Genomic DNA, 20489 nt, shown 5'->3' on the forward strand with positions numbered 1-20489 from the left:
TGCAGTGTCTGGGGTGGGGCCCACCTGTGGTTACTGCTCAATGAATGCTGAAACGAACACATCTGAAGTTGATATGTGCTTTGGGGATTATGCTCTTCGCTGTAATGAGTTTTATTGCAGATGTTGCTGGGTGTAGAGTCTTAAGTATTTTAGCTATAACTTGGAGAAACTCAGCTCATGGGCTGTGGCCAAACGTAACTCGTGTCAAATGCAGGTAGGAGAGAATCTGGTCCCTGCCTCTTGCCCATGATGACTTGAGCAAGTTGCTTTTCCTCTTTCAGCCTCAGTTTCCTCCGCCGTGGACCAGGGATTGCAAACCCTTTTCTGCCTAAATCACTGGGTTATTGTAGGAGTAGCAGGAAGCACATTGAAAACAACGTGGCCTCCTATAAAGAAAAATGTATTACTCTAATCTCTTCTTGTTTGGGAAGCATTTTGGGTTCCTTAGGAATAGAGTGTTTCCCGGAAAAAACAATATCGATTGGCAGTATCTGTGAGAGATTTTCATTGATGAAGCGATGTTCTGCTTTGTTAAATTTTGATTTCATGTGTTGTTGGTAGAAAAGAATTCTCTTAGGTCGTTACCTCCCTGTTAGTTCACGGAGAAAGTCTTTCTGTGAATCCAGGGAGGGTCTTGCTCCTGGGACTCCAGTGCCTTCCAAGGGCTCCACCTTCACACCAGCAAGGCCGGGTTGGCCTATTGCCTTTCCTCCTTATTTCTGGTAGGAGACTTTTACTGTAAAGAGGAGAGAAATGGGGTGGGAGAGTGGGGATCAGGAGATTTTTTTTTTTTTTTTTTTTTTCTGAGACGAAGTCTCGCTCTGTCACCCAGGCTGGAGTGCAGTGGCGTGATCTCGGCTCACTGCAAGCTCCGCCTCCCGGGTTCATGCCATTCTCCTGCCTCAGCCTCCCGAGTAGCTGGGACTACAGGCGCCTGCCACCATGCCCGGCTAATTTTTTGTATTTTTAGTAGAGACAGGGTTTCACCGTGTTAGCCAGGGTGGTCTCAAACTCGTGACCTCGTGATCCACCTGGCTCGAACTCCCAAAGTGCTGGGATTACAGGCCACTGTGAGCCACCGTGCCCGGCCGATGTTTTCGTTTTGAGATGGGAGAATAAGAGTACGCTTATAGGCCAGTGGAAAGATCTAGTACAGAGGGAAGAATTGATGACCTGGAGAATGATTATCAGAGAGGGTGGGTTCTGCACACACAAGCCATCATGTACCCTTTGTCTAGTAACCTTCCCATGCAGGGCTGTGGGAGCATCTTCCTGGGTGCAGGCAATCAGGGATGCACTATCTTTAGAGAATTTGAAAGTAATGATCACATAATTGAAGTGTTTGTCTGCTTTTAGTATCTCCATGAACCAGCAATTCCAGACAATATCAGAGATGTGATAGCTCTGCTCTGGGATGGGCCACTGCCCTCACCCGCACACCTCGTGTCTCCCTCATTATGCCCACCCTCACGCCAGCAGGAGCAAGGTGGGGAGACAGCTGAAGATGCAGGTGGGCTGAAAGGGGTGGCAAGGGCAGTTGTTTTCTGGATGCTTCCAGTGAGATATGAAGCAAGGTCCGCTGTTGAGAGTGAGGAGCGAGGAGGATGAGATACTTGCTCACCATCACCAGGGAGCACAGAGCTCGTATGATTGCCATGTATTTGTCCAGCATCGCTAGGCAGTAAATGGCGTAGAAGTTGCATGTGACTTCCAGGCAGCGTTGAGAATCCCCAGGAGGCTGGTGAGGGGGATTCTGAGGGGAGCCGGGTGTGGCTTGCCAGCTGTCCAGATGCTGGACGAGGACACACCATGGGTGCAGAGTTGCGCCGAGTCAGTGTTGTGCTTTCTGAGTGCCCGCTGGGTTCTTGCTGCTGAATAGGCATGTTCTATCCCCAAAGTTCCTATGGATTCCAGCAACTGACAGATGACTGCTTCTCTGAGGTCCGCAGCTTTCTAGCATTTAGGGATGAGTTGGGAATTTAACCTGGGCCTTTTGGCTCCAGAGCCGTTGTCCTTTTCAGTGGACAAAGCCACTTCCTTTCAGTCTAATACTACAAAGATCTGGCTTTTAATTGTTATTGTATCCTGAATTTAATGTTTTGTTATATATCTTTATTTTATCAGTCTAAAAAGTGAGTGTTTTATTTCCCTCATTATGTCTCCCTGTCTTATCATAATGAGATGAACATAATGAACTATTGGTACATTTTTTGAATAATGAGAATGCTTTAAATAGGAATTCAGTGGCTTTAAAGAGGCAACAGCTTCCCATCGTTTGATTGAAAGGTGCTTGCCTCTTGAGAAATGCTATTGTGGTCAGTTTTTCCTTGCATCTAATTTGAGAGAGTCTAGCAAGACTCCTTAATTGCCATCAGTGTGCAGTTCATTCATTTGAGGGGTAGGATTTAGTTTTTCAAGTTGCATATTTGTTTTTTACTTGGCTGTACTTATCCCAGAATCTGGGCTGATGAGTAGATTTGGGTAGCGAGGAGGTTTGTATTAGATACTATCCAGAAGGACTGAGGGTTGAGATACTGAATAAAGAACTTTCTGGCCCCTGGAATTCCCTGAAGATGAAAGTGAGTGGCCTGCCGTGGAGGTGACTGCCAGAGGGACACAATCTGGTAGAGGCTGGTGATGGCTCAGAAGGGCAGCTTTTGGTATTTTCTTTGGCAATTGGAAGTAATAATTGTTTATGTGGAGATGAAATAACATATTTTCCTTTTTTTTTCCTTACAGAAAACACGGCCATCTTTATGTGTAAATGTTGTAACCTTTTCTCACCAAATCAGTCGGAACTCCTCTCCCACGTTTCCGAGAAGCACATGGAGGAAGGGGTTAATGTTGATGAGATTATTATTCCCCTGAGGCCTCTGAGTACACCTGAACCCCCCAGCTCAAGCAAAACCGGAGATGGTAAGGGGACTGGAGGGCGGGGCAGGATACCTTCTGACACACCTGTTGATGTTGATTTGCTCCTTGGGCATAGCAGAAGCCTAGACAATCCACATTTCCAAACCAGAAGTCACAAAAAGTGTCCAATTGTAGATACGCTCAAATAAGATTGTGTCTTTGAAATCCCATACCTGGCCCCCTGTAGGTGTCCTCCAGTGTCTGGTTGGCGAATGAATGAATGAATGAATGAATGAATAAATGAAAGGAATTGGCAGTGTTCAACAGTGTGAAAGACATGAGCTCGTTGTCAGACAAGTGTGGGTTTAACCCAGCCCTAGCACCTACTGGCCGCATTACCTGAAGCCAATGATGTTACTTCTCAAAGCCTCACTTTGCTTCTCTTGACAAATGAAGAGAAATATGCTGGTTACAAGAGGGTCTGTGAGGATGAAGTTAAAGAATACACGTACAGGACCTAAGATGATACGTGGCACACAGAACATGATAAAGGGAAGCTGTTGTTCTAACATACATGATTAATAAATAAGTCTGTATAATCTTACAACATTTTCCAATTCTTCCTGTAAACCTGGAACAAGGATTCAAATTGCAAAGCTTTGATTTGCACTGAATCCTGAATCCTTTGGGTTCATAGTCAATGTGCAAAGTGAGATGCATCTTGTCTGTAGTGTCCAGACATCTATCACTGAGTGGGTTATCAGATGCAGCAGGTGCATGGATCAGAGAAACCATCCAGGCACTGTAATTAGGTCCCCACAGACAAAAAAAAAAAAAACATATAGCACATGAGGAACTGCTGCAAAGATCCTCACAAAACCCTGAGATAAAGGACAGCAGCTGGGCACCTGTGCAGAAGCCCAATACATAGCAGTCAGTGTCCCATTGCAGGGTTCATCAGCCACACTAATAATCCAGTGGCTCTTTCCTGGGAATATTCAGACTGGCATTTCTAAATAGGCTGGCTATTGATCATCTGTCAGACACCATTAACAAGGAGAGATTCCAGACAAAAAATGTTTTGGTTAATAAGTCCCTCTGGTCATTCCCAGGGTTCTCAGAGAAACATGCCTGACAGAAGATTAAGTTTTTGGAAAGTTAGGAAGTTCTGAAAGTTACTGTTAGTGGCATAAAGTGAAAAACGAAAAAATGCAGCTAGTGGTGGGTGAATAAGGAGCAGCAGTTAGTATTTGTTACTTCTGTCATCACCTTCAGCTAATAGCGTGTGTGTCCATGGCGTGCTCAGCCCCTCACAGGCCTTGTGAGTGGACCTGTCCTCTCCCCATTTAGAGGAAGCAGGAGTGAGGAGGAAAGTTATATGGAATTGCGTCTCAACCAGTAGCACATGCTTGAGACCCTTTGCTTTGGGGTAGAGGAGGAAAGTTTGCATGGGGCACTGAGTGTCCGAACCTGCTTGGTGCCCGGGGCCTTGCAGTTCAGCGCCCTCCCTCTGCCCACCCAGCCTGTGTGAGACCTGACCCCTGGCCAGAAGCTTTGTGACACCCGCACTCTCCATGGCCCACTTCCCTGCTAGCAGTCAGTGCCTTGCTTTCCAAAGAGTACAGCTTCACAGAGAGGGCTTTAGTCAAGAACTGTGTACCTGCCTCTGGGGTTGAATGTTGGACTTAGAAAAATGGATAATGTCTCTTGTCCAATTCATATGGCAGATAGAAGCCATGTGGATCAACGTGGAAAGAACTTCTGGATTGGGTCTTGCAAAGCTTTTAGTTCTTTGCTTATTAAGATTCTCTTCTTTCTAAATGAGATGTGAATAAGAGAGAAATTTTAATTTTTAATTTTTTCATTTTCTTTTTGAGACTGAGTCTCACTCTGTTGCCCAGGCTTGAATGCAGTGGTGTGACACTCTGTTGCCCAGGCTTGAATGCAGTGGCGTGATCTTGGCTCACTGCTACCTCTGCCTTTTGGGCTCAAGCGTTCCTCTCACCTCAGCCACCTGAGTAGCTGGGACTACAGGCGCCTGCCACCATACCCAGCTAATTTTTGTATTTTTTATAGAGACAGGGTTTCACCATGTTGCTCAGGCTGGCCTCAAACTCCTAGATTCAAGCAATCCACCCACCTAGGCCTCCCAGAATGCTGGGATTACAGGCATGAGCCACCATGCCCCACCTTTCATTTCTTTTATAAATAGGAAATGAATAAATGCTGAAAAAAGCAGAATTCACATAGAATTATGAGTGTCGGTGTTGTAAGGTGCATTTTCCGACTTCCACCCTTCCACACCTAACCAGTGTTAGTGAGAGACAGTGCCATTCTTGTAGGAGCTGGCCCTGAGCTCCTGCCCCTTCCCGGAGGTTCACCTCCCTCTCAACCATCCCCCATGCCCCTTTCCTCCCTCTCAACCATCCCCCATGCCCCTCTCCTCCCTCTCAACCATCCCTCATGCCCCTCTCCTCCCTCTCAACCATCCCCCATGCCCCTCTCCTCCCTCTCAACCATCCCCCATGCCCGTCTCCTCCCTCTCAACCATCCCCCATGCCCCTCTCCTCCCTCTCAACCATCCCCCATGCCCCTCTCCTCCCTCTCAACCATCCCCCATGCCCCCTCCTCCCTCTCAACCATCCCCCATGCCCCTCTCCTCCCTCTCAACCATCCCCCATGCCCCTCTCCTCCCTCTCAACCATCCCCCATGCCCCTCTCCTCCCTCTCAACCATCCCCCATGCCCCTCTCCTCCCTCTCAACCATCCCCCATGCCCCTCTCCTCCCTCTCAACCATCCCCCATGCCCCTCTCCTCCCTCTCAACCATCCCCCATGCCCCTCTCCTCCCTCTCATCACTGATCTACAGCCATGGGCCCCCGGCTGCTAGCAGAGGAGCAACTGAATGCAAATGCCATCCCTGCCTGGGAAGCCCCTTATAGGTGTTCTTGCTGGTTCACTTGTGCATGTGGCTGGGACTCACTCAGCTTGGAGTCACCCTGAGGAACACTTCTCTGGCCCCAGGTGGGGCTGCAGGACTTTTCTCTGGGTTCCCAGTACCCCACAACTAGACTTGTTTTAGTTCTCTCTCACCTGGGTGTGATTTCCTTTGTCTCTGTGTTTCTCTTGCTTGTTGGGAAATGTCCCAAAGAAGGGATTTGGGCTGTTCAGCTCTTAGCCTCTGGTCCTGGCATGGGCACTGACACAGGGTATAGCCCCTTCCCTGTGTATCCAGTGAATGGATTATCTTTTGTTGTCCTTGCTTTCTTGTCTTGGGCCTTGCTGCCCTTCCCTGTCCCAGCTGTCACCCTTCACTCAAGAAACTTCAGTGACTTTCCCCACCCAAAGCAGGGCTCCCCAAACTCATTTGACCTGGGGACCCTTCCGACTAGCATAAGACCCCTGACTTCTATGGAGTGCTGTTGGCAGCATGGGTTCACTGGTGGGGCCCTTCTCTTGGCGCTGCAGGCTCCTTCTACAGCCGAACAGCTGGAGGTCCTCTAGGCCTCCGGCTCCTTTTTCCCTCTGTGGTGTTGCAGATGAACCCACACTTGTAAAACTTCCCTTAACTCCTCCAGGTGGACTTTGGTGCTTCTCTTGGGCGAATATACTATGGGGGTAAACCCATCAAAGCAATTACACTTTTCCTTTTACTTTTTTTTCTTCCCAGTTATAAGAGTAATTTTTTTTTTTTTTTTTTTTTCCTGAGTTGGAGTTTTGCTCTTGTCACCCAGGCTGGAGTGCAATGGTGCGATCTTGGCTCACTGTAACCTCCGCCTCCCGGGTTCAAGTGATTTTCCTGCCTCGACCTCCCAAGTAGCTGGGATTACAGGTGCCCATCACCACACCCAGCTAATTTTGGTATTTTTAGTAGAGATGGGTTTGCCACATTGGCCAGGCTGGTCTCGAACTCCTGACTTCAGGTGATCCACTTGCCTCAGCCTCTCAAAGTACTGAGATTACAGGCATGAGCCCCCATGCCTGACCCTGAAATCTTGCTGTAAAAGAAAATTAAAGCAATATAATATGGGGAAAGCATGTTTTTCTAACTGCCTTCCAAGTTCTAGAAATAATGGTGCTAACAAGTGTGCTTCCAGACCTTTTTCTCTTTATATGTAAACATAAATACACTGTTATTGCTTTGTTATTTATAAGAAACAAAAATGGGATCATAATATATGTTCTACAGTCTTCAAAAAATGTCAGCAGTATATATTGGGTATTTCTTCATTTTAATTCCGACATGTCTCCTAATTTCTTTTTTTAGTTTTATTGAGGTATAATTGACAAACAAAAAGTGTATGTATTTATGGTGTATACGTGGTATTTTGATATACGTATACATTGTGAAGTCACAGCCAACTTAACTCATGTATCTATTACCCCATGTAGTTAACTTTTTTATGTGTGTGTATGTATTGTGAGAAGATCTGTTCTTTTTTGGCTGTGTGTGATGGCTTACTCCTGTAATCCTAGCATTTTGAGAGGTTGAGGGAGGAGGATCACTTGAGCCCAGGAGTTTGAGACCAGCCTGGGCAACGTAATGGGACTCTGTCTCTACAAAAACAAAACAAAACAAAATGAAAGAAAATTGCCAGATATAGCACATATGCCTGTAGTCCCAGCTACTCGGGAGGCTGAGCCAGGAGGTTGAGGCTGCAGTGAACTGTGATTTGCACCACTGCACTCCAGCCTGGGTGACAGAGTGAGATCCTGTTTCAAAAATAAAAAAATAAATAAATAAAACCCACCAAAAACCCGACCTCCTCTTTTAGCAAATGTCAAGTACACAATACTGTATTATTTGTATGCCCTAATTTTTTTTACTGTCTCTATGGTATTTACTTCTATGGAAAATGCATAATTTACTCAACCTTTCTTTTCTTTTTTTGATGACATATGTTTTCTCTCTAATTTTGTGCTATTATAAATAATGTTACAATAAATGTTGTCACGAATATCATTGTACATTGTGCATTCAGGTTGGCTATATTCCCAGCAGAATTGCTTGTGTAGAGGGTATACTCATTTAAAAGTTTGCTAGGTTTTATCAGAATGCTCTCTGGAAACGTTTTATCCATTTATATTCTCACTAGGATCTAAGATCTTCTGTTTTTCCGTATCCACGTCAACCCAAGGATATTATCTTATTGTAAAGAGTTTTTGCCAATTTGATAAATGAAAAATGGAGTATTATTTTAATTTGCATTTTGCTGGTCACTAGTAAGGTTGACCATGTTTAATGTTTAATGGCTATTTACATATCTGTGGATTACTGTTCATATCAGTTGTCTGTGTTTTTGTTTGCTCTTTATTGATTTGTAGGAGCTCTTTGTATAGAAAATATTACCGCTTGTCTTTAGAGAATCTGTATGTACTCATTTTAAACCTCACAATGCATGACAATGATTATTTTATACAGTAAGTGTTCATTTAGAGTTAGCTACATACTTACGACTCTTTGGCTCTTCAGTCCTTGGATCTCCATCCATTCCATCTCCATCCATGGATGAGTTTTTTCTTCTGGTATAGAATACACTTTAGATTTCTTTGTAAAGAAATCTGAATGGAGCTGCTGATCATGAGCTCTCCTGGTTATTGCTTATCTGATGTGGTCCTAATTAGTATCTTTATTATTGTTATTTTGAGACAGAGTCTCACTCATTTGCCCAGGCTGGAGTGCAGTGGTGCGATCTTGACTCACTGCTACCTCCACCTCCTGGGTTCAAGCAATTTCCGGCTAATTTTTATATTTTTAGTAGAGACGGGGTTTTGCCATGTTGGCCAGGCTGGTCTTGAACTCCTGACATCAAATGGTCTGCCTGCCTCGGGCTCCCGAAGTGCTGGGATTACAGGCGTGAGCCACCGTGCCGAGCCTATTGTCTTTGTTTTTAATATATATTTTTCTTGGGGATAGAATTTTAGGTTGGCTTTTTTTTTTTTTTTTTCATTTCAGCACATTGCAAATATTATTTCATTGAATCCTGGCTTTTATTGTTGATAGAATGCCAGCTGTGAATCTGACTTTAAGTGCTTTTATTCCCTAGTCTCTTTGTTTTGGTTTTCTAAAGTTTTACTGTGTTGCATCCAGGTAGGGTTAAATAAATGTTTACATTGATGTTGGTTGGTCTTCTTAAACCTATAGATTTATTATTTTTATAAATTTTAGAAAAATATAAACTGTTCTGCCTTCTGGTATTGCCTCTGCTTCATTATCTTTCTGTGACTTAAATGTTTGTTAGTCCTTTTATATACCTTTAACCTAACTTTTGTGTTTTCTTTGCTTTTATCTTGTGCTGCATTCTGGGTATTTACTTCTGATCCATTTTCCAGTTCACTATTTTTTAACCTGTTATTTTTAGATAAAATTCATATGAAATAAAATTTGCCATTTTAACAATTTTTAAAATACAAAATTCAATGGTTTTACTATGTTTACAAGATTGTACAACTTCTACAAGTACCTAATTCCAGAACATTTTCATTACTCCAAAAATAGCTCTGTACCAATTAAGCAGTCATTCAAGATGCATCCATGTTGTAGCATGTATCAGTGCTTCATTCTTTTTTTTATGGCTGAGTGATATTTCATAGTATGTATATGCTACATATTATCTATCCATTCCTGTTTTGATAGACATTTGAGTTTTCACTTTTAGGCTATTGAATAATGCTTCTATCAGCATTTGTTTACAAGTTTTCACATGAATATTTGTTTTCATTTCTCTTGGATATATGCCAAGGAGTGGGATTACTGGGTCATATGGCAATTGTATATTTAAGTTTTTCTAGGACTGTCAAACTTTTTTCAATGGCAGGTGCACCATTTTACATTTCAGTCAACAACATATAAAGGATCCAGTTTCTCCACATCCTTGCCAACACTTGTTAATTTTCACATTTTGATTTGTACCCATCCCAGTGAATGTGAACTGGTATTTCATTGTGGTTTTGGTTTGCATTTTTGATGATTAATTTATTAATCATCAAATGATTAATATATAAATCATCAAATGATTAATATATATAATGATTTATATATATATAAATGATATTAAGCATTTAAATCTTTGATCCATTTTAAATTAATTTTTGCATATGATGTGAGGTAGGGTTCCAAATTTGTTCTTTTGCATGTGGCTATCCAGTTGTCCCAACATCATTTGTTGACAAGACTATTCTTTTCACATTGAGAGGTTTTGGCACCCTTGTCAAAAATCAATTGAGTGCAAATATATGAGTTTAATTTCTGTTCTCTGAATTCTATTTCATTGATCAATATGTCTCTTCTAATGTCAGTACTATACTGTTTAGATGGCTGTAACTTTGTAGTAAGTTTTGAAATGGGGAAGTTTGAATCTTCCAACTTTGTTCTTCTTTATCAAGATTGTTTTGACTTTTCAAGGTCTTTTGCAATTCGACATGAATTTTAGGATCAGCTTGTTTGAGATTGCATTAGATCTGTATTAGTTTATTCTCACACTGCTATGAAGAAATACCCGAGTATTTTATAAAGAAAAGAGGTTTAGGCTGGGCGTAGTGGCTTATGCTTGTAATCCCAGCACTTTGGGAAGCTGAGGTGGGCGGATCGTGAGGTCAGGAGTTCGAGACCAGCCTGGCCAGTATGATGACACCCTGTCTCTGCTAAAAAAAAAAAAAAAAATTAGCCGGGTGTGGTGGTGCGTGCCTGGAGTTCCAGCTTCTCGGGAGGCCAAGGCAGCTGAAGAATTGCTTCAACCTGGGAAGCGGAGGTTGCAGTGAGCTGAGATGGCACCACTGCATTCCAGCCTGGGTGACAGAGCAAGACTCTGTCTCAAAAAGAAAAAGAAAAAGAAAAGAAAAAAGCGGTTTAATTGACTCATAGTTCCTCATTGCTGAGGAGGCCTCAGGAAACTTAAGATCATGGTGGAAGGCAAAGGAGAAGCAGGCACCTTCTTTACAGGGCAGCAGGACAGGGTGAGTGCAAACAAGGGGAAATGCCAGACACTTATAAACCTATTAGATCTTATGAGAACTCACTATCATGAGAACAGCATGGGGAAACTGCCCCTGTGATCCAATTACCTCCACCTGGTCCCACCCTTGACATGTCCAGATTATGGGGATTATAATTCGAGGTGAGATTTGGGTGGGGACACAGAGCCAAGCCATATCAAGATCCATTTAGAGACTACTGCCATCTTAACAATTTTAAACCTTCCAATCCATGAACATGGAATATCATTCCATTTATTTAGGTCTTGTTTAATTTCTTTCAACAATGGGTTGTATTTTTCAACGTACAACTCTTATACCTCCTTGATTACTTTAATTCCTAAGTATTTTATTCCTTTTATGCTACTGTAAATGGAACTGTTTTCATAATTTATTTTCAGATTGCTTATTGCTAGTTTATAAATACAACTGTTACTTGTTTATAGATATTTTATCCTGCAATTTTGCTGGACTTGTTTATTAGAGCTTGTGAACTTGTTTATTAGTTTTTATAAAAACTTTTAAAAACTTGTTTATTAGTTTTTAAAAAAACTTTTAAAAACTTGTTTATTAGTTTTTTAGTGTATTCCTCAGGAGTCTATACATATAATCTTGTCATCTGTGACTAGACGTAATTTTACTTTTTCCTTTCTAATCTGGATTATTTGTATTTATTTTCTTGCCTAATTGCCCTGGCAAGAAACTCCAGTACAGGGTTGAGCAGAAATGATGAGTGGACATTCTTGTTCTGATACTATCTTAGAAAGAAAGCATCTAGTCTTTTGCCATTAAGTATGATGGTGTGTGTGTGCACGTGTGTGTGTGTGTGAGTGAGACAGATATTCTTCATTAGGTTAAGGAAGTTCCTTTTATTCTTAGTTTGTTGAGTGTTGTTTATTTTTTAAATCATAAAATGGTGTTGGATTTTGTCAGATGCTTTTTCTGAGTTCGTCGAGATGACCATGTGGTTTTTTTCTTATTTGTTGTATTAATATGGTATATTACACTGATATGTTTTTACATGCCAGGATGCATCACCCTTGTATTTTTGGGATAGATCTCATTTGGTCATGTTGCATAATCCTTTTGCTGTGCTGCTGGATTTGGTTTCCTAGTATTTTGTTAAAAATATTTGCATTTATATTCATAAGAGATATTGGTCTAGAGTCTTTGATGTCTTTGGTTTTGGTTTCAGGGTTATAGTGGCCTCATAGCATGACTTGAGAAGTGTTCCCTCCTCTTATATTTTTTGGAAAAGTTTTTAAGTATTGGTGTTAATTCTTCTTTAAACATTTGATAGAATTCACCAGTAAAACTGTTTAGTCCTGGGCTTTTTATTTTTTCACTGATTTAATCTCTTGTTATAAGTGTATGCATATTTGCTATTTTTGATTTAGGTTCAGTAGTTTGTCTTTCTAGGGAATTTTCCATTTTATCTAGGTTGTCTAATTTGTTGATGTATAATTGTTCTTAATACTCTTATTTTGATTTTTGTAAGATTAAATGGTAATGTTCTCCCTTTCATTATTGATTTTAGCAAATTAAGTCTTAGCTATTTTTCTTGGTAAGTTTAGTCAAAGGTTTTCCATTTTCTGTTTTCTTTGAAAAACATTGGTTTTGTTGATTTTTTCTTTTCTTTTTCTATATTTTATATAATCTCTTTCTATTCTAGGCATTATTATTTCTGTCCTTCTGCTTGTATTGGATTTAGTTTGCTTCTGTTTTTTTTTTCCTTAAGTTGGAAAGGGTAGGCTATTTGAGATAGCCTAGTTGATTTGAGATATCTCTTGTATCTTTCAGATCCGTCTCTCTCTTTCTTTCTTTCTCCAGCTTTATTAAGGTATACTTAACAAAATTGTGTAAGTTTACAGTGATGATTTGTTATACATATATATTGTGAAATGATACCACAGTCAAGTTAGTTAACACATCTGTTATCTCACATAGCTACCATTATATTTGTATATGTGTGGTGAAAACATTTAAGATATGTCTTAGCAAATTTTAAGTATACAGTACAAGTATTGTCAGTTATAGTCACCATGCTTTACCTTAGATTCCCAGGATGCATTGAATCTATAGGTTGCTTTTGTTAGTATGAACATTTTAACAATATTAATTCTTCTGATCCATGAATGTGGGATATCTTTCCATTTATTTGTGTCATCTTCAATTTCTTTCATTGATACAGTTTTTAGTGTACAGATCTTTCACTTTGATTACTTTTACTCCTAAGTATTTTTTTTGACGCTATTGTAAATGGGATCATTTTCTTTTTCAGTTGTTTTTGTGTAGAAACACAACAGATCTTTGTATGTTGATTTTGTATCTTGTAACATTTGTAACTTTATACATTATCCAAAAGCTATTAGAAGTATAATCTTTAGGGCTTTCTATATCTAAGATTATGTCATCCACAAACAGAGACAGTTCTGCTCCTTCATTTTTACTTTGCATATTTTGTATTTTTGCTTACCTAACTACTCTGGCTAGGATTTCCAATGCCAGGAAGAATATAAGTGGTGAGAGTAGGCACCCTTGACTTATTCCTGATCTTAGAGGAGAGCTTTCAACTTTTCACATTGATTATTATGTTAGCTGTGGCTCTGTCATTTGTTGAAGCATTTTCCTTTATTATGTTGTGGTACATTCCTTGTTATCCAATTTTTTGAGAGTTTTTGTCATGAAAGGTTGTTGAATTTTGTCGAACTTTTTCCCATACTTATTGAGATGATCATGTGTGATTTTTGTCCTTAATTCTATAAATGTTATATATCACATTTATTTATTTGAATGTGTTGAACCAGCCTTGCATCTCAGTGATAACTCCCTCTGTATCATGGTGTGTAATTTTTTTAATGTGCTGTTGAATCTGGTTTGTTAGCATTTTTTGAGTATTTTTTGTATTATCAGGAATATTGGCCTGTAATTTTCTTTTTTTTGTATTATCTGTCTAGCTTTGGCCTTACAAAATGAGTTGGGAGGTATTCCCTCCTCTTTAGTTTTTTTTGTAGAACCTGAGTAGAACTGGAATTAATTCTTTTTTAAATGTTTGGTAGAATTCACCAGTGAAACCACCTGGTCCTGGACTTTTCTTTGTTGGGAGATTTTGATTACTGATTCAGTTTCCTTACTTGTTATTGGTCTATTCAGTTTTTCTATTTCTTTATGATCCAGTCTTGGTAGATTGTGTGATTCTAAAAATTTATCAGTTTTTTTTCTAGGTTATCTAGTTGGTTGGCATATAATTGTTGATAGTAGTCTCTTATGATCGTTTGTCTTACTGTGGTGCCACTTATAATGTGTCCTTTTTTATTTAATTTAATTCATTTGTGGCCTCTCTTTTTTTCTTGGTTAGTCTAGCTAAGGGTTTCTCAACTGTGTTTATCTTTTCAAAAAACAAACTCTTAGTTTGTTGATCTTTTTTAGTCTTTTACTATCGTGTTTGTTTCTGTTCTACTCTATTATTTCCTTCTATCTGCTCACTTTGGGCTTAGTTTATTCTTTGTCTAATTCCTTGAGTTGTAAAATTATGTTGTTTATTTGAGATTTTTCTTTTTTTCTAATGTAGTCAATAAACTTTCTTTTTAGAATTGCTTTTGCTACATCCTATAAGTTTTGGTATGTTGTGTTTTTGTTTTGTTCATCTCAAAGTATTTCTAATTTCCCTTATGATTTCCTTTTTGGCCCAATGGCTATTTAAGAGTACCATTTAATTTTCATCAATTTTTGAATTTCCCAAATTTCTTCCTTTTTATTTCTAATTTAATTCCACATACTTGAATGATTTCCATTCTTTCTTTCTTTTCTTTTTTTTTTTTTTTTGAGGTGGAGTTTCGCTCTTTCGCCCAGGCTGGAGTGCAGTGGCGTGATCTTAGCTCACTGCAACCTCTGCCTTCCGGTTTCAAGCGATTCTCCTGCCTCAACCTCCTGAGTAGCTAGGACTACAGGCACCCGCCACCACACCCTGTTAATTTTTGTATTTTTTTTTTTTTTTAGTAGAGACTGTGTTTCACCATGTTGACCAGGCTACTCTCAAACTTCTGACCTTGTGATCTGCCCGCCTCGGCCTCCCAAAGTACTGGGATTAGAGGCGTGAGCCACCGCGCCCAGCCCAGTTCTTTTAAATGTATACAGACTTGACTTATGGCCTAATATGTTGTCTGTTTTGGAGAATTTTTCATGTGGACTTGAGAATACTTTGTATTCTGCTGTTGCTGGGTGGCATGTTCAGTATGTGTATTAGAATTTGTTGGGTTATAGGGTTATTCACATCTATTTCCTGGCTGATGCCCAGATTTTCTAAAGAGGAATACGTGGCTTAGGGACTCAGAGGAGTTAAAACAGCATGCTCAAGATTACCTATTTAGTAAGTGAGGGGGAGGGATTTAGGCCCAGCTGATTTGATGTTATTTGCATGTTATGGTGGTAGTCCAGGAACAATCAAATTCTTATCACTGAGCCTACTTTTATAAATTATTTTCCTTTATTAAATAATTTACTTTTGACAAATTCTTCTTGAATATATTTTCTTTTTTGTGTGTATGCTAAACTACTTTTGTCTGTGTAGTTTAATTTTGAAAAGCATTAATTTGTTAGTTAAACTCAGCCTTTTAATATGACAAATTTTTTTAAAAGTCTTTCATTATGAACTTCAAGTCTTTCTTTTTCTCTTTGTGAAAGTTCATAAAATTTGAGGCTTGTAGAGGCTTAGTTTCTCTCTAATGATTTTCATTCAGGTTTAACCTTCACAATTCATTTTAAGTTGAGAGATACTTGAAATGGTTTAATTAAACCTTTAACTGAGTAGTAATTGATTTATTATTTTGGTCTCTCGTTATAACATGAAGGCACTGAAATCCTCTGGTTTATTTTATAGCCTTTTAATCTTTTTTGCTCATGTAGGAAGTGATCTGCAGAAAGACCTTTCATTTTCCTCCTCTTTCCTCATCAAACCTCTGGTGGTGATCCAAGAAGAAATTTCCTAATGGACCAAGCTTATTCTCGTGTGTATGATGACATGTGCATGTGAGTGTGTGAGCATACCTCTGCATGTATGTATATGGGTGTGTTTGTGAGTGCACATGTATGTGTGTACATGGGTGTGTTTCTGTGCATGTGTGTGATTGTGCATATAGGCATGTTTGAGTGTGCACATATGTGTGTGATTGTGTATGTGGGCATGTTTGAGTGTGCACATATGTGTGTGATTATGTATGTGGGCATGTTTGTGCACATATGTGTGTGTATAGATGGTGTGTGAGTGTGCATGTGTGTGATACTGTATAGGCGCATGTGAGTGTGCATGTGTGTGATTGCATATCTGGGCGCATTGTGAGTATACGTGTGTGTGTGATTGTGAGTATGGGCACGTTTGTGAGTGTGCTGTGTGTTGTGGGCACATGTGTAAGTGCATGTGTGTGTGGTGGGCACATGTATAAGTGCACATTTGTGTATGAGATTGTGTATACAGTACATTTGTGAGTGTGCACATGTGTATGTGGTTGTGTACATGGGCGTGTGTGAGTGTGCGTGTGTGGTTGTGTGGGTGCTTGTGTGTGTGTGTATGATTGTGTATATGGATATGTGTGTGCACGTGTATGATTTTGTATATGGGTGTGTATGAGCATGTGTGTGTGAGAGTGTGTGTGCACACACATGCATTCATTTATCCTGATGGAGGCTGGGGCAATTGAGGAAGAATGTACATGGGTCTCCCAAGAGCCTTGTTTTGACTCTCCCATCTTCTCTGTCATTTCAGACCCTCTGTAGGAACTCTTCCTTTCTTATCTTTCCTTTCCTTTCCTCTCCCCTCCCCCTTTCCACCTCTGTAGTCATTAACTGTTTGTTGGGTGTCTACTGTATGTCTGGGTGCTGTGCTAGGTGCTGGGGCTGCAGGAGGGGCCCACAGGCTGTTGACTCTGGCCGCCTAGCTGGCGAATGGCAAATAGGCAAAAAGGCAGTTTCAGTGCAGCAGGGTGAGGGCCTCTGCGCGGTTAAGTTCAGGCTGCTAAAGACGTCCTCTAATGTGAGGGTAAAAGGAGGCTTCCCAGGGGAGGTTGATGTCTATGTTTAAATCTGTATATTGTCTCTTCTGGGCATTTACCGCAAATCAAGTCATTCTGAGTGCATGTACGAACACTGAGCCCTCTGATATGCATGGTCAGCCGCGCAGTGTAGTGGAAAGGGCACACGTCTTGGAATCAGACTTAGGCTCCGTTCCTGGAGCTTTCACGTGATTGCTGGGGCCTTGGCTGGCACATAGGGACCTTTGTGCAGATTACAAAAGGTGTCACCATTCTGAGGGGATGAGCTAGTAACAGGAGCTGTTTCTGGGTGAACAAACATAAAACATGCTCAGAGCTGATGCAGCCAGTGCCAGAGCTTACAGCTTGGCTAGTGGAGTTTGGCCCTGGTGAGTCTTCAGTCACCGCCTCACACAGGGCACAGTCTGCACCACAGCCTTAAGGCTCTGCTGGGGGCTTAGGCAAGTGGCATGGCCCCTCCAGGCTGTGACTTTTGTCATCTGTCAAAGGGAGATAAGATACTGGCCTTTTTCATAGGTTCTGAGACAAGTGCATGTTCATACATGATGCCTTAGTCCATAGTGACTGCCTGATAGACTTTGTACCCTCCTGTACCTTACATCCATGTACTTCCCAGCCCAGGGAGTGGGGTCACACTGAAGCTTGTCACTGCATGAGACTATCATCATTTTCCTGCAGAACTTAGTGAAGAGGTCACAGTGTGTTATTTCTGTGCTCAGGTATTAGTTGAACTGTCCAAAGGACTTGCTATGACATGGGTATGAAGTTCACTGACTTTGAGGCAAACAGGTCTGTATTCAATTGTTGATTCTGCCATTTATTAATTCCCTGACCTTGGAGCAAATTAGTTAATCTTCTTAAGCCTCAGTGACCTCGACTATATGATGGGGATCATACTAATGCTTCCCTTGGGGATTAAATGAGGTCATGCATGTGAAGTGCTTAGCATGGTGCCTGAGATATATGTGCTTGATAATGATTAGTTATCACCATTATTTACATGGCATTTCCACGATATGGCTGGTAAAAGTATAAGGAACAGGCTTGGGATGCCTTCATCCTCCCTGGTGCCTGGCATTGTGGAACAGGATGCAGTCTGTCCCTGCGAAGGGGATATTGCAGTCCTCATAAACCTAAGAGGCTTGTGTTCCCTTATTTATGATAAATAATTCATTGTCTCCCCTACTGCTTCCTGAGCTTTGGAAATAAACGTCAGGGAGATTGACTGTCAGGGCCTTAAAATGTTAGTCTTTCAGGATTTTCTGAAATTCTGGAGTTGGCGTGACTAGAGATTGAGCTGCCCTGTGCGAGTGCTGGGAAGCTGGCCTTATCCAGGGTTTCAGGCATAATAAAATTTGTGGGTCTTTAATTCTGTATTGGATTTCCTGGTGTAAGAGCTATTTTAAAATGAAGAACTTAAGGAAAAAATGCATATTGAGTCAGAATGAATGAGAATGCATGTACATCAGGCAATCATATTATCTAACTGTGGACCAGGTGGGAGGATAATAGTTTCTTAAAAGAGATATTCTAAGTCAGAATCTTAATGACTATGGCCATAATATTAAACAGTTGCCATTTATCAATCACCTCCTGAGTTCTGTGCTCAGCATCGTAATGGATTGCTTTTATCGGTAGTGACTCTATAAAATAGAGGCAGTTTTGTGTTTATTTTTCACATTGGAAACGGAGGTTCAGGGGAGATTTGAACCCAGGTCAGTCCAGCTCCAAGCCAGCATTCTCTGCACAGCACAGATTATCTCTATTAAAGTATCTAAAGCTGACCTTTTCTTACCCATGCTTCAGGGGTATGTGATTCTGCAGAAACATTTTTGTCTGGGAATAAGGAAACCCAGATTCCAGTTCTGTGTGCTCAGCAGCTGGTTCTGGAAAATGTGCCAAGCCACTTGAACCATTGCATCCCTTGTTTCTTTTCCTATTGAGGACATTATGTTTGCTACATCCATCTCTTAAGATTTTTATAAGGCTAAAATGAGATAATAGCTGGGAAAGTGCCTTGCAAACTTGAGTGATGCACAAATAAAGGGCTTACATTATTAAATTTTTGATAATGTTGGGCTATTTTTTTCATAATGTTCATGTTGTGTTTTGATTGAGTTAGAAGAAATCCTTTGGCTGATTCTCTGCCCCTTGCTAGTTTTTGGCCTTGGATCTGCAAGGATGATTTTCTAAGAGGAAGTTGTCCCCAAACTGTGGATTTAGAGCAGGGTTAAGAGGCTCTGTGGCTCAGCCCTTTCTTCCTGTTGGAAACTGGGGATGCAGGAAATGGCTTCTTTTCCAGATGTTTCTTTTCCTATCATCAAACAGTGGATCAGTGTGTTCTTATTACTTGTATCTACTCCACATCCAGCTCTGTTCAAGACCCTGTGGGACCCAGGAATTAAAAGGCCAGCTCAGACCTCAGGGTTTTTCATAAAAGGTGGGGAAAAATAGGAACAATCAGGGAGTGGTCCGGGCACATACACACCCTACGTGTGTGTGGCTCACACTGTGATTCGAATCAAGCTGTGAGGATAGTCATCCTGCTCACTTAGCTGGGGACACCTCATGGAGGAGGCACTGAGGTCTTAATTGGACCGGACATGTTAGGATTTGAACTGGGGCTTGGTGTCTGATTTGTAGTGAAGGAGGTGGTCACAGTAAGTGAAAAGAGACAGGCATTCTCTGTAGATATATTTGGAGAAGTCTAGAAAATTGCCCTGAACAGTCAAGGGGGAGGAAGAAGGAAGTGGGGGCACTGTGTGTGTGTGTGTGTGTGTGTATGCGTGCGCGTGCACGTGTTTGCGTGCGCACGTGCATATGTGTAGGGTTGGATCACGTGCTAAAGGACCTTGAAGGCCAGGCCTGAGAGTTGTGGGCAAAGCATCCAGAACTATGGAAGGTTCTAGAGTGAGGGAATGACAGATGAGGGATGGAGACAGAGAAAGCCCAGAGCAGGAAGCTGGAATGTGGAAACTGTGCAGGGATCTGGGTGGTGAGGTCGCTGTGTGAACAGAGAGGGGATTTACTAGACAGACATCTTTAGGGCAAAGTCCATAGAGTTTAGTGACAGATTAAATAAAGGAATTTAGAGGGAGGAAGAAGAATTAAAGCTAACTCCATTGAAATGTTTTGATTTAGAGGTTACATGATTTTCCTTGCCCAGTTCCAAGGTTCTCAGCTCTGCCATAAAATGCGAGTAGTTGACAGCAGCAACTCATTTTCGGAGCTTAAATTATTCAAGTTCATTTATGAATATTTCATTTTTAGCTAGCTAATTGGTCTTGAGGATCTGAATTATGGATGCAGCAAGCTGGAAGATTAGTTTTGTCACCATCGTGTTTGAGGTTTTCCAAAGCTTTCAGGCCGATTTTATTTCTTCGTTGCCGTGGAATTAATTGTGCATTGCTCATCAGTTTAATTCACCCAGAGTTGCTTGCTGGCTGCCTGCTGTGCAGGGCACCAGGTTAGGTGCTGAGGGGGTTACAAAGTAATCAGGACAGGGACTCAGCCTTTGAGGAGTCTCCAGTCTGGGGGAGGGGAGACTCACAATGGCTGCTGTACCGCACACTGTGCTGTGCTCCAGCACATGCAAGCACTGTGGCTCCGTGTGCT

The 20489-nt window shown here is 41.1% G+C and overlaps 1 protein-coding gene across 5 annotated transcripts in view; it reads left to right on the forward strand.

Annotated features, from left to right (window-relative positions):
- ZFAT (zinc finger and AT-hook domain containing) overlaps positions 1-20489 on the forward strand; it is a 235157-nt gene that overhangs the window by 46812 nt on the left and 167856 nt on the right. For all 5 annotated transcript variants that reach the window (XR_007728259.1, XM_050801563.1, XM_050801566.1 and 2 more), the window contains exon 2: positions 2740-2916. Coding sequence is in view for 4 of the 5 variants with exons in the window: in XM_050801563.1 (XP_050657520.1) it covers positions 2740-2916 (177 nt within the window). In the remaining variant the exon portion in view is untranslated. The remainder of the gene's footprint in view (positions 1-2739; positions 2917-20489) is intronic.

This window comes from Macaca thibetana, chromosome 8 (assembly GCF_024542745.1).
Source record: "Macaca thibetana thibetana isolate TM-01 chromosome 8, ASM2454274v1, whole genome shotgun sequence".
NCBI classification, from domain to species: domain Eukaryota; kingdom Metazoa; phylum Chordata; class Mammalia; order Primates; family Cercopithecidae; genus Macaca; species Macaca thibetana.